This window comes from Hirundo rustica, chromosome 15 (genome assembly GCF_015227805.2).
Source record: "Hirundo rustica isolate bHirRus1 chromosome 15, bHirRus1.pri.v3, whole genome shotgun sequence".
NCBI lineage: Eukaryota > Metazoa > Chordata > Aves > Passeriformes > Hirundinidae > Hirundo > Hirundo rustica.
In genome coordinates, this window is record NC_053464.1 from 15367125 (window position 1) to 15381009 (window position 13885).

At 55.0% G+C, this 13885-nt stretch overlaps 1 protein-coding gene across 1 annotated transcript in view; it reads right to left on the reverse strand.

The window, feature by feature from the left end:
* Positions 1–12165, reverse strand: part of PKD1 (polycystin 1, transient receptor potential channel interacting) — an 80720-nt gene extending 68555 nt beyond the window's left edge. The window contains 1 exon segment of the mRNA XM_058422635.1: positions 11927–12165. Within this exon segment, the coding sequence (XP_058278618.1) occupies positions 11927–12165 (239 nt within the window).
* Between the last annotated feature and the right edge of the window lie 1720 nt (positions 12166–13885).

Below are 13885 nucleotides of genomic sequence, written 5' to 3' on the forward strand. Positions count from 1 at the left end.
CGACTGCCACTCCAAACCCATCCACGCCTCAGCCGTGCTGCGCTGCCCTTGGCACCAGGACGGGGCAGGGGATGCAGCTCCACCACCCTGCAGATGCTCCAGGGGCAGTGGATCCACGAGCAGCCCCAGCCCATCATCTCCCAGGGCAGGGCCTCCACACCACACGGGCCCCACGTGCAAACCCACGTGTCTGTCACACGCAGCTGCACGCGGACACAAACTCCCCGCGTGACCCCAGGCACCTCCCTCACTCCGAGCACCGAGCTCCTACCGCCGTACCCAGCTGAAAAACAGGAAGGGGAGGCTCAGGCTGGACAGCAGCAAGAAATTCTTCATGACAGGGTTGTCAGGCATCAGAAGGGGCTGCCCATGGAGGTGGTGGAGTCACTGTCCCCGGAGGTGTCCAAGAAAATGGCTGAGCACAGGATCTGTGGTGGCCTCGGCAGTGCTGGGGGAATGGTTGGACCCAACGATCTTGGAAGGTTTTTCCAGCCTTAGCAATTCTGTTGTTCCATGATTCTACTGTCACACAGCCTGTGAGGCAGCCAGAATCAGGACTCCAAGAAGTCTAAAGGAACAAGTGCACAAGTGGAGCTGCAGCCAGGAGGGGGACTGGAGGCATCCCTGCCACCTCAAACTCCAGTGGGAACCCTGAAACACAACCACATTGCTCCCAGGAGCTGCTCCCTTGCACTGGACACAACACTGACTTCCCAGCTGGAGCAGGGATGTCTTTAGGAAACTGGTCATTCTGCCCTGAACAAAAAATACAAGTTCGGCAGATAAAAACCCATTTGCTTCTTCTTCAGCTGCTTTAAAAGCAGCTACGGGAGCACAGTGGGACCCTGCTGGCCCCAGTACCTCCCATTCAGGATGGCCCACCAAGCACAAGGCTGTGTTTGGTTTGGAGGATGCGGAAGAAGAGGTGGGAAGGCAGGACCAAGGGTACCAAGGAACCACTTGGTCAAAGTGAGTCCACGTCTCTGTTTTGCTGCCACGATGCTCACCTTGCCCAGCCTCAAGATTCACCTTCCCAGGAGCTGCTCTGGGATGTTTTACTGCCTCCTCACCAGAGGAGCAGAGCACCAGGCCAGCAAGAATCACAACCCCAGGGCATTTATCCAGCAGGCAAGCACTGAAACACTCCACATGCATCTAATTCCCACAAAAAACCAGGACGATACCCCTGCGAGGCAATGAAGCCTCAGCCCCATGGCTCAGCCAGGGAGAGGGATGCAGAGGAATCCCTGACAGCCCAGCCCACACCACCAGGGTCAAACTGAAAACAAAAGCAAGAGTCCTGCTTCCCCCTCCGCGTTCCAGCTCTTAGACAACACTGCCCCCAGTAGCTCGGCTTCCTTCCCAAGCCAAGGTACGCACTGCGCTTCCCTGACTGCCGAGGGGAGGACAGAGGGGAGCTCCTGGTCCTGCACACAGCTTCCACGGCTGCTGCAGGATCCTGCAGCTCCCAGGAGCTGCCAGGAAAGAGGACAGCAGCTCCAGGGCCGCTTCCCTGCTCAGGGGGAGCAGAGGAACTGTGTTCAGTCTGCACAGGGAGCTCAGGGTGCTGATCAGAGCATCCACCTGTGAGAGGAGGATCCAGAGCTGGGCTGCCCATCCTGGAAACGGGGATCGGCCACTGGTTGGACTCAACGAGCTTGGAGGTGTTTTCCAAGCTAAATGATCCTGGGATTCCGTGAAAAGGTCCTCTGGTGACTTATGGGATGTCCTTCCCAAGCATCCAGAGTGGACCTGCTCCAGGGGAAGCTGTGGGTCCTGTGGGAGCGGGGGTGTTGGGAGATGAATTTCCAAACTCTCCCAGCTCTCTCTGAAGTTATGGGATCAAGCTACAGACTTGGATGTGTCTGGCTCATCCACAGAAAGAGCCCAGCAGTGGGCTCTGCTGGCTTGTTTGGGAGACCTGATGGCCAGCTGTAATTAACCCTTTAATTCCTGCAAAGACTAACTTATGCCAGAGGGAAATATTCCCACCCGACTGGCTGCACAGCACGGGGCACTACACACAAAGCAAAGCAAACCCGAGTTAATGCCGCTCGCATTTGTGGCTGTATCAGATGCAATCTGCGCATGCAATCAGAAATTCAACTACCCAAGGCCAGGGGCATTGCCACCTTGGCAGTTCACTGTCCTGCAAGCACAGAGCTTTCCAAGTAATGGTTAATTACGGGATGCAGGGAGTGACAAGAAGGAGCACAGTGAGGGCTTTGGAGCTCCAAGTTTGGGGTCGGGCTGCTGGGCTGCTGAAGTTATTGAGTAGTATGAAACACAGATTCAGGAACCAGCGATGCTCCTGGCACTCCCTGCAGAGAACAGGGTGTGTCTTCCCTCTCAATTAAACCTTGGGAATTGTCTTGTGTCAGCCCAGCAGAACCTCGAGTGCCACCCAGAGAGCTCGAGCTTTGTCTCCACGGCGCTGTCTGATCCGTGCTGTGCCCTACACAGCTTTCCTGCACACAGGAGAAGCACTTTTCCTTTTAATTTTCCTTAAATAAAGCCCTTCCTTAGTGCTGTAGGAACATAATCCACCACAGATACCAGCCAGCAAATTTTCTTAACACAGCTCAGAGACTAACAAAGCCTAACCCTCGGCCTCTTCGAGCTTTTGCTTTCCCACCTCAGTTTTGTCTACACCAATTTTTTAAAGACTTCTGATCCAAACTTTGCACCGATCCATGCAATCAGAGGTCGCAGAGCTCAGTCTATAAAGCCACTGACTTCGTGTTTTCCCTCCGTAGGAGTAAAATAATGTTCCCACACTCCGACAGAAACCTTTGCTCTGCACAGATTTAATTCATTACTTATGAATCTCTGGCCAACGCCACTCTGCTCATGGCAGTGGCTCTGGACTTGCAGTCGTCTCCGGAGCCTGGGAGGACAGGGAATCTTCTTTTTGCTGTGTGAAGGAGCTGAGATGGGTTCCTGACTAATGGCTTCACTAACTGTTGCTTATGTTAACAGTCCTCTTGCAGGAAATCACCCAGGTAGCAGAAACGGGCTGTCCTCTACAGCTACTTCACACAGCCTTGGGCAGGAGCCAAGAGATTTTCCAATGGAAACTCCTCTCCCCAGGAATCACTCTGCATCCTATTTCAGCGCAGTGTTTGGCTCTAGGGAATAGAAGATTTCTTTTTAACTGTGCTACGCTCAGGTGCGAGGGCAGTTCTGGGACACAAATCACTGAGAGTCACACTCATCCTGCTGCAATCACTGAGGAGACTGGAACGGCAGCAGCTCTGCCATCCTCAAAGGCAAGTGCCCATATTCCAAGCTGATGCTTTCATGGGATTGCCTGGATCAGGGAAGAGGTCTCAGGGAAGAGCTGCCCTTCTGCTGTGCCTGCACCAATCTACGAGATCCCAGAGCTGGTACAGCAATAGGAAACATGGAAGGTGCCAGCTGATTGCTCTTTCCATATCCAAACCCCTCCTTTGCAAACTCACTCTTTCCACAAAGCTTTCCAGCCCTTTTTTCATCTGGGGAGGGGTGAAACCCAACTCTGCCGAGGGCCAGCTCTGCACTCCCAGCAGCACCACACTGCCAGAGCTCAGAGCCTTGCACCAGGTCCCCCGTGCCCCAGGGACCTGTCTGGGGGTGACAAACCCTAAAAACCCTGTCCCGCTCCTCTTTTGGTGAAACAACACAGCTTAAGCAGAGGTGCCTGAGCGAGTACAAAGCACAGCAAAGAGGAGGGAACGCGGCTGCAACGCTTTTCATAGAGGCTCCACTCTGCATCCCATTGTGGTTTCCAGCTGTTCCCTCAGCTCTCCGAGCCCCAGGAGAGGAAATGTGGCACACGCGCTGTGCTGGGAGCACGTGGCACGGAACGGAGCCGTGGTTCTCGTTCTCATCGCCCCACGGAGGGCCTGGCACCGGCTGCAGAGCCCGGCTGGATGGTTCCCTCTGCTCCCAAACAGCCACACAGCCCCTGCTCGTGGAAGGGCCAGCACAGGAGCAGCCCGGGAGGGAAAACCCGTGAACATTCCCAGGGTGACAGCGCTGGTCCCGCTGCCAGCAGGACGCTGGGTGCCAGCCCTGGGCTGCACACTGCGGCCACGAGCATCCTCTGCAAGGGAAGGTTTGTTCGGCACCTCTCCCAACAGCCCCACTCAAACAGCCAAGAGCCACAACGCCCCACAGGGTGCCCATGCACAGCCCACGGCCCCTGCGCCAGGATGGGCATCCTGCTCCTGCAAATGTGGCACTTGGGAGCAGCGGCAGCAGGAAGGGAGCAGCTGGATCTTCCAAGCCACACGTGGAAAGGCTGCATTCAAGCCCTAACACACGCCCAGCCAGCTGTGAGGCGAGCGGGTGAGCGGAGAGGTACAAAAATAGGCACTGCTGTAGTGCTGCCTCAAGCAGCATTTTTTGCGCTACAAAAATACACCAAAAAAAAAAAAGGGAAAAAAAAAAAAAGAGAGAGAGAGAGAGAGAGAGAGAGAGATATCACGGGATTTTTATTTCTTTTTCCCCAGCTCTCAAAGGGATCCACGTGCTCCCATCACGGTTTTAGGGATCAAGGGATCATCCCCCCTGCTCACCACCCTGGGGCTGTGTCAGTGTGCAAGAATCTCCCGGGACAAGGACGCAGATGCTCTCACCAACCTGCCCTAAACCAAAACCCGCAGCTCCAGCCCGGCCTCACTCCACCCCCTTCCCGAGGCGTGGTTTGAGAGAGAAACGCTCAGCTTTTGGCCAACACAATCCGGCTGGGCTCCGCTTTCCCAGGCTTAGCTGTTCCTCGGGATCCTCCCTCCGGAGGGCTCAGCCCACACCCCGGGTCCGCTCCTCGCAGCGTCCCTCCCACGGCTCCGAACAGCCGGATTAACCCATTCCCAGCAGGAGCGGAGCCCCGGCCGGCATGCCCTGAGAGCCCGCAGGGGCAGGGCGAGGAAGGAGAGGCTGTCCCCGCAGGGAAATCTCCTCCCGCTCCTGTGGATGTGCCCGGGTGCCGTCCCTGCCAGAGGAGCCCGGAGCAGCAGCGCGGATCCTGCGGGAGCCAGGGCTGAGGTGCTGCCAGGGGATGTTGCAATGGAGCCGTGGAGAGGCCATTGCCGGGGATCTGCAATACCACGGAACCGGGGAATCACCCAGCGCTCTGGGCTGGAAGGGATCTTAAATCCCATCCAGTGCCATCCCCTGCCCTGGGCAGGGATACCTCCCGCTGTCCCAGGTCGCTCCAAGCCCCGTCCAGCCTGGCCTTGGGCACTTCCAGCTTCTCCAGCAACCTCACAGGGAACCATTTCCACCCAGTGCCCCATTTAACCCTGCCCTCTGGCAGTGAGAAACCATTCCCCCTTGTCCTGGCACTCCATGCCCTCGTCACAAGTCCCTCTCCAGCTCTCCTGGATCTCTCTGAAGGACCGGGAGATCTGTCCAAGGAGGGTTACAAACCCCACCCTGGAAATGTCCCTTCCAAAGCAGTGATGAGACCCTGTGACTCCATCACAGACGCACAGCCCGCACCGCACGGAGCCCAGCGCGCTTCCCCACACCAGGAGCTGCCTGCACAGCCTGGCACAGAATGAGCCGCCCAGCCGTCACCAGGAGAGAACAAGGCCACGGTGCGGTGGCCAGGGACAATCCTGGATGAATAGGAACAGGCTGGCGGAGTGGTGGCTGGGATCCAGACCCTGTCACCGCAGGCTCGTCACAAAGGAGCTGCTGCGGGGAGAGCGAGCACAGCCCTGTCCCCGCGGTCCTCCAGAGCATCTGCCAGCACAACTGCAGCGAGAAAAGAGGATCCCACCGGCTCCCAAAGGTCACTGCCAGGGGCACCCACAGCCCCAGCCTGCAGGTACGGCAGGGCCACGCTCCGACACCCAAAAACGCCGTGGGAGGGAGATCCGTTAGCACGGAGTGAATGAACAGCCAGCCCTGTCACCAACCCAGCTATCACACTGCCCGAGCACGGGCTGCTAATTGATTTCAACACGACAGCAGGTTAAACAGAATCACACAGGACCATATGCCACGTCTGAAACTTCACTGCCAAGCTCAGCTCCGTGAGGTTTTTCCAAGGCCTGATGCCAGGAAGCCGAGGAGATTTACCTGTTCCTAACCTGAGGGCAACTGTTCTTGTTAATGCACTAGAAACAGCTGGCTGAGGAATTGCTGTAATTATCTGTGTTTTGCTTATCTGTACATTATCAAAAAGAATGTGATCTTTCAAGGGAAAGGGAAGAGCTGGAAAGCTGAAGGAGTTCAGTCACAGAGGAGAAGGTTTCATGGAGAGCTCACAGCACCTTCCAGTATCTGAAATGGCTACGGGCCAGCCAGAGAGAGACTGTCCATCAGGACCTGTAGGGAGTGACAGGATGTGTGGGAATGGGTTCACACTGAACGAGGAAAAACTGAGGTTTGATATATGGAAAAAAATTCCTCCCTGTGAGGGTGGGCAGGCCCTGGCACAGAGTGCCCAGAGCAGCTGTGGCTGCCCCTGCATCCCTGGCAGTGTCCAGGGCCAGGTTGGATGGGGCTTGGAACAACCTGATCTAAAGGAAGGTGTCCCTGCCCATAGCAGAGGAGTGAAATGAGATCTCTTTAAGGTCCTTTCCCACCCAAACTATTCCAGGATTCTGTGATTCTGTGACAGAATCCCTTTACCGGTCACGGTTCCTATAAATACACTGCAAATGCTACAGCTTGCACTGTTGTTGATGCTCTTCCTGATGACAGCTATCCTTTAAATAAATGTGAATGGCAGCAATCACATGAGTTTTGCTTTTTGTACCCTTTGCAAAGCAAAAAATCTTAACATTATGCTTCAATTGACATTTTTAGTTTTGGCAGACAGAGATGCCAACTTGGCTTCGATGTCTAAGTAAAGAACAGCGATTCGATATGAAAAACAGGCTCATTCCTTACTGCAAAGGAAGGATGAGGAATAAGGGCTGGAGAGGTCGGGTGGGACACTGTCACCCTCCTCTGGGACAGGCAAGTGCCCTTCAGGAGAGCCTGTCCATGCAGCTGAAGGGGAGCGTGGCCGGCAGCTCCGCAGCCACTGCGGCTTTCCAGCCTCGGAGCCACAGTGCAGCAAGGGCTGGAGAGAAGGGAGGGACGGTGGGGAGGGAGAGCAGGGTGGTTTGATGTGGGGGGAGAAAAGGGTGGGCTGGTGAGCAGCAGCAGTCATTCCTCTGAACAGCAATAGCACCGTGAGCACAGCCCGGGAGAGGGACTGCCAACTTTCCACTGGGGAAGAGACGGGAAATTTTCTCTTTGAGCCTGACAGCGACTGCCTAAAATCGTGCTGTTTGCCATGGAGGGACTAACTCACGAGTGCTGTGTGCCCCCAAAACCCCACACTATTCCCCACACTGCTCCATGTGCTCTCCTCACATTAAGAGCAAGATCCAAGCAGCTCCCAGCCCGCTCCCCCCTGGCACCGGAACGCACGGCTTTGCTCCCGAGCTGTCCTCCTTCCCCTGCTCACTTTGTAACTCACTTATTACCACTCAGATAAAGGTCTGGGGACATATGGAGCAAATAAAATGCAAAATCAAGCTGAACTGCAACAATCAATCAAAGGACAAGAAAGCTAGGAGAAACGGGGAAAGGATGACGCCGAGACGCGTTATGGAAACCACGGCGCGGAAAACGCGGCACGACAAGAGATAAAACAAGGAATCCCATTAAACGGGATAAAAGGCAGAGGAGCATTAACAAACCATATGAGTTCTACCTTCTGAGTGAGTGGTTTCCTTTCAAATCCACCCTTTTTGAGAGCAGAATGAAAGCGGCTGAGTGAAACGCAAGGGACCTGCCGGGGGCTTGCCAGCAGGAGAAGAGCAGGATCAGCCCTCACTTTCACTCCAACAGGGAAAAAGCAACACACAGAAAGAGACCACCGGGAAACTTTAAAGTTTCAGGAAACACAGGGAAAAATCAGTGCAAGCAGGGCACAGGAGAAAACACACCAGGTGTCAGGAGAAGCCCAGGGGGTTCCAGCAGCAGCTCGTCCTGCCTTGTGCAGCTCCAAGATGTTTAATTACAGTTCTTTAACGTGTGGGGCTTTTGTCACTACCAGGGTTTGTAGGTTTGGCTGCACCAAACTACAAATCACAAAAGCGAGACATGTTGATGCTGCTCGGGATTATTCAACTGCAGCTTTTGCCACAGAGCAGAAACGCCTTCAAATCCGCCTCTCCCGTGGATTCCTGTCCTTCCTGAGCTGGACATTTTTTCTTTAATACGCTTCGAAACGCCAGTTAAAAAAAAAAAAAAAAAAGTTTTAATTTTTAAAGAGTTTCTCAGTCATGGGAACGGCACTGAGACTTCTCTGAAGCTTTAGGAAGGAGCACAATAAACAACGCAGCCCTCTCTAACAGCAGAGCCCGTTCTGCTCTGACACAGCACCACAGAATCGCCTCCTTGTTCACGCTCAAACTATAGCTACGAGTCGCTTATGGTCCCTTCCACAGGCTGAAAGAATCTCGCTGGCAAAATATTTATCTAGCACCTCATTTGGGCCTTTTTCCCCCCTCCAAAATCTCTTACAAAAGAGAAACGCAGCCTTGTTTTCGCTGGGATACGGCTTCCTACAAGAATGACATTCCAGGCTGTCTCAATTTTTTCTAGGAACAGCAATAGAGCTATTTTGCTTTTGTGGCCTGGACACTACCATACAGACACACCACTGCCTGTGGGTTTACCTGAATTAGATTTTAATTTAAACTGGAAATTTTTTTCCTCTGATTGCTTTTGAAGACACCTCACGCCTTGAAAAGGCTTTTCCTGCATCACGTAATAATATCAAAATCTACCAATCACTGCTGACTCTTGAAATTTAAAATAGCAGACTGCAGGTTCCTGAATCATAGGATCTGTTTATTTTAACGTTTATTTAGGTGAAGTCACCGGCTGGGCAGTGCAACCCCAGGGCTCACTGCCAAATCCACAAAAAAACCCCGCTGGCTTTTGGATGAAAGTTCTGACCCCCAAATCTGCCTCTGCAGGAGCCTGGCGATAGCAGAGCTCCTCTGATCCCAGCTTCTCCTTCTCACCCATCCACAAATACTATTCCATGCTAATGAGGGGAAAATAAAGGACGTCTCTACTCCCATCCTTTTACGTCGAGATTCCAATTTCCACTTCAAACCTGCCACGACACCGAAGACGTGTCAGAAACAACAGTATTTGCACGGGAAACTCGGAAAGCCTTGATGAGGCTTATTTCCAGTTGAGGGATGAAACAAGCGATGAAAGCTCAAGAAACAGCTCAGGCTCAAATAAACGCGGAGAAAATCCGGTAGCGCTGAGAGCAAAGCACTTGAAAAGAGAAGGATCAGAGCATTCCCGGCACGGAGGGGCTCAGAAGTGCAAATGCTGCCCCTTGAAGCGCGCTGCTCCTCCGGTTCGGTTTTGCACGTTGCGCACTGCGGATTATTTGGAAAAACAGATTTTGCTCCTGGTTCCAGCCAGACTTTGCGTTACGCTACAAGAACCTGACTCTGGCGATGGGAAGGGGCCAATATTCCCGTTCGGTCTGCCTGGAGACCGCTTCCAGGGAGGTATGTGGTGTCTGCGAGCAGCAGAGCCCATTTCCTTAGTGATTCTTTGGATGGGACATTTCCCTGTGCTCCTGGGAACAGCGCGGCCGCAGTTGGCATTTATTTCCTCAAAGCTGCTCCATCTAAAACGTCGGCTACAAGAGGAATTCATTTCCTAGGCCCCGTTCCTACAGCCAGAAATAAGGAATCGCAGTTGTGGAGCGCAGCTTTGAGTGTGCGTCCGGGAATTTTGGCGTTGGGAATTTTCAGAACTCGGCCTTCCTAAAGGCTGCTTTAATTTCAGAATAATTTATTTTTTTTTAAAAGAGGTTGTTGAGATATTAAAAAATATTTTTCTTCTAATGAGAGAATATATAAACATTACTTATCTGTCTGTGTTCAACAAAGGGAATTTGAAATTATTAGGCAAAACCACTTGCATAACCTCACTGAGCCATGAGCCAGAGTCCCTTCCATCCCAACAGAAATGCATCTGTGAACTCTTCACGGTTATAACAATGCACCTGCATTCTCTGCCACCATCAGGAGGCCAAGCAGGGCAGTAAACTTGAAAGAAATCCACTTCAGCACATTTTAGCCCAGCCCTCAGAACAGAACCAGCACACATTTCCAGCGGGCCCACACGGTGCCGAGCTGCCTGACAAAGGTGATTCTACAGCCTGAATTCCAAACACAACCCCTGTGCCCTACACAAACGCTCCTGGAATCAGAACACGGTGCCACTAACTCCGTCCATCGCTCTGGTAGATTTCCCCTTCCCAGGGTTTTGTTCACCTGCACGAGCTTTGTGTCCCACTTCCCTGTCACTGCACAACATCTAATCCAAAACATTCTGCTTTTACAACTCAGCGCCTCCGAGCAACAATGACATAGTCTCCAACACTTACTACCAAAACTAACAACCACAGAAACACATTGTAATGGCCCCAAATCCTCAGAAAGCCAAATGTAGGACTGATCATCACAGTCTTCAGGAGGCTGCTCGACAGTGACCAGCAAGCAGCCTCGGGAGCTGCACATCCCCATCTCAAACCCACAACAGATAACAGAAATCCAGAACCTCCTTAATAAAAACCAGTCTTTTCCAGTGAGGGACTTTCTGCAACAAACAATGGCTGGTTTGTTTGCAAAAGTCTAAATATATCTAGCAAGAAAAGAGCTGGAAAACACCTTGGCTGCTGGATGTAGAGATGCGCCCATTTTCCCGAAGTTCGTCCAGGCGCAGCCTGCAAAACCTACAGTGCGTGTTTACTGTGGCACTCCACAGCTTCTGCAGTCTCTCTGTACTGACACTGAAAAGTGGGAGCTTACTTAAGAATATCCAAGTAGAAAAGCAGACCCTTAATGCAGCGAAATACCAGCAGAAATTAGTTCATGTGAGATCCATCTACCGCGCCGGGCCCCACGTCATCTCTCTTATATGAATCACTCGATGCTTTTGTCTCGTCAAGAACTGAAAAGTTGCTCCCTACGGAAAACCAAAGTTTTCCCCTGCGTCTGTTTTTTGCGTCAGGCAGCGAGTTTATTTCAGTGACAGAGCACATGGACCATTCCAGTGCCCCTACCCAAAACAACACCAGCACCTAGACACAAACACATCTGTCATCCCATCCCAGAGCTTCCAGGGGAAACGTTCCTCACTCCTTAGCCGTGTCTTTTGGATTTATTTTAAGTGTTTAACCCCCATCCAATGGCTCGTTCTCGCACACCCTCCTCCTGTTATGTCCCAAGAACCTCCCGAACCAAACTTCGGGTACAGAACCTCCCAAATCGCCATACAGAACCTCCCGAACCAAACTTCGGGTACAGAACCTCCCAGTACAGAACCTCCTGAACCAAACTTTGGGTACAGAACCTCCCAGTACAGAACCTCCTGAACCAAACTTCGGGTACAGAACCTCCCAGTACAGAACCCCCTGAAACAAACTCCCAGTATAAAACCTCCTGAACCAAACTCCTGGTACAAACCAAACTCCGGGTACAGACCCTCCTGGCACAGAACCTCCCGAACCAAACTCTGGATACAAAACCTCTCGAACCAAACTCTGGGTACAGAACCTCCCGAACCGAACTCCCGGCACAGAACCTCCGGGTACAGAACTTCCGAACCAAACTCCCGGCAGAGAACCTCCGGGTACAGAACCCCCCGAACCAGACTCCCGGCACGGCACCTCCCGAACCAAACTCCCTGCACAGAACCCCCCCGAACCAAACTCCCGGCACGGCACCTCCCTCCCTCCCTCCCTCCCCGCGCGGAACCCCCCGCCCGCTCCACGCACCCCGGCGGGACAGCGCGCTAACCCGTGTCCCGGCGCGGGCCGATCCGCGGGGGCCCGGCCGCTGCCCCGCGCACCCCCCGGTGCCCCCCGGTGCCCCCCGGCCCGCGCCCGGTTACTCACAGCGCGGTGGCGGCGGGGGGCACGGCGGCCCCCGGGCTCCGCACGCCGCGGGCCGAGCAGTTGACGGCGCAGGCGGGCGCGGCGCAGGCACAGCCCGGGGCGCAGGGCCGGCAGGCGGGGGCCGGGGTCGCGGCGAGCCCCCCGCACAGCAGCGAGCAGAGCAGGCACCAGCCCGGCAGCGGCAGCCGCGGGGCGCCATGTTTGCGCTGTGCTCCGGTGTCTCCATTTCCCAAAGGCATCTCTCCCTACGGGCATGGCATGGCCCCGCCGCGCCGCCGCCTCCCCCGGCCGCCCCGCCGCGCTCCGCCGCCTCAGCGCCCGCCCGCCATGGCCCGGCCCGCTGGGGCCCCGCTCGCCGCGCTGACAGCCCCGGCCCGGCCCGGCGCCGCTCGGCTCTGCCGCTCCGCCCGGCCGCGGCCGCCCCCGCTCCGCCTCCCGCCCGGCGGAAACGCGGCGCCGCTCCAGCCCCGGGCCGCCCCCGCTCCGGCCCGGCGCGGCTCGGCTCCCGGGACGGGACGGGCCGGCGGGGCGCGGAGGGCGCGGGGTGTCCTGGAGCCTTGGGACAGCACGCGGGGCCCGGAAACGAGGGGATGCCGTGGGAAAGGGGTGCCCCGAGGGGCAGGCGGGATCTCGGGGGAACGGGGGTGTCCGAGGAACGGGGGGATCCTGTGGGAATGGGGTGTCCCGGGGGTAGGGGGGTGGCGTGGGACAAAGGTGTCCCGGGAGAACGGGGGTCTCGGGGGACAGGGCTGTCCCTGGAGGCAGGAGAATCTCGGGAGAACGGGGATCCCGTGGGACACGGAGGTCCCAGGGGATAGGGATGTCCCTGGAGGCAGGAGCATCCCGTGGGACACGGAGGTCCCAGGGGATAGGGATGTCCCTGGGGAGCAGCATCCCGTGGGCAGGGGGCTTCCGAGACACGGAGATCCCGGGGAACGTGAACATCCCCGGGCCAGGAGAATCCCGGGAAACAAGGGTTATTTATCCCCGTGGGGAGCAGCTCAGACAGCGGGCAGTGACATTGTCTGACAGTGCCCGGGCACGCATGGCACTGTGCCCACCCGAGCCCTCCCCGAGGGCTCTCGGCTCCCCGTTCCCACGGCTGGTGCTCATTCCCGAGAGCTGCGGGATGCAGGAAGGGCTGCAGGGTGCGGGGTGTGTGACACACCCCTCCAGCACAGCAGGGAACGCGGGTACCGTGGAGAGAGAGGAAGAACAAGGCTGGTACTTTTCAGTGCATTTGTTTTTTTCCGTCAAACACATCAAATCTATCAGGTTTCAATGTCACTTTCACCCTGCGCTGGCTCCGGGCGCTGGCTGTGGCTCGCACCTGGTGAAAGCAATTCATCATCCCACAACAGCTCCTCGGGGAGCTGAATTATTTCTGATTTAAAGTGACTGAGAAATATAACTAACATAAAACCTCCGTACAACCAAAGGCAGCATCATTACAGAGGGCATCTCCCCAAAACCAGCCCCCTTTGGAGAGGGTGGAACAGCTGTGACAGCTGATTATTGCACCCTAATTTGTTGGTGTTTCACACGTGCTGTGTGTTACTCAGGACAGAGAAGGGTTAGCCAAGGTGGTGCTTTGGGTTTGAATCACGCAGGGTTTTTGAAGGCACCAGTGATTTGGGGTTTGTGGGAGTCTCTATGGAACAAGGGACTGAGCCCTCAGCACTGGGTGTGCATCCACTGTGGGGTATGAATCCCAGAATCACTGAGGTTGGAAAAGACCCCACCTCTGGCTCTGACGGGTGGGATTGATCCAGGATGGTCCTGATCCAACAGAATCCATCAGCGCCTGTGTGGTTTTAGGATCGTCCTGCTCAGGCTCTGGCTTCCTGTATGCAAACTCTGAACAAACCTGAAATGCAGAGCCTGACAGCATCCAACCCCACTCCTTGGCATGGTGCTTAATGTATGTGAGAATTTGCTTTCCAGAAACATTTTGTGCCT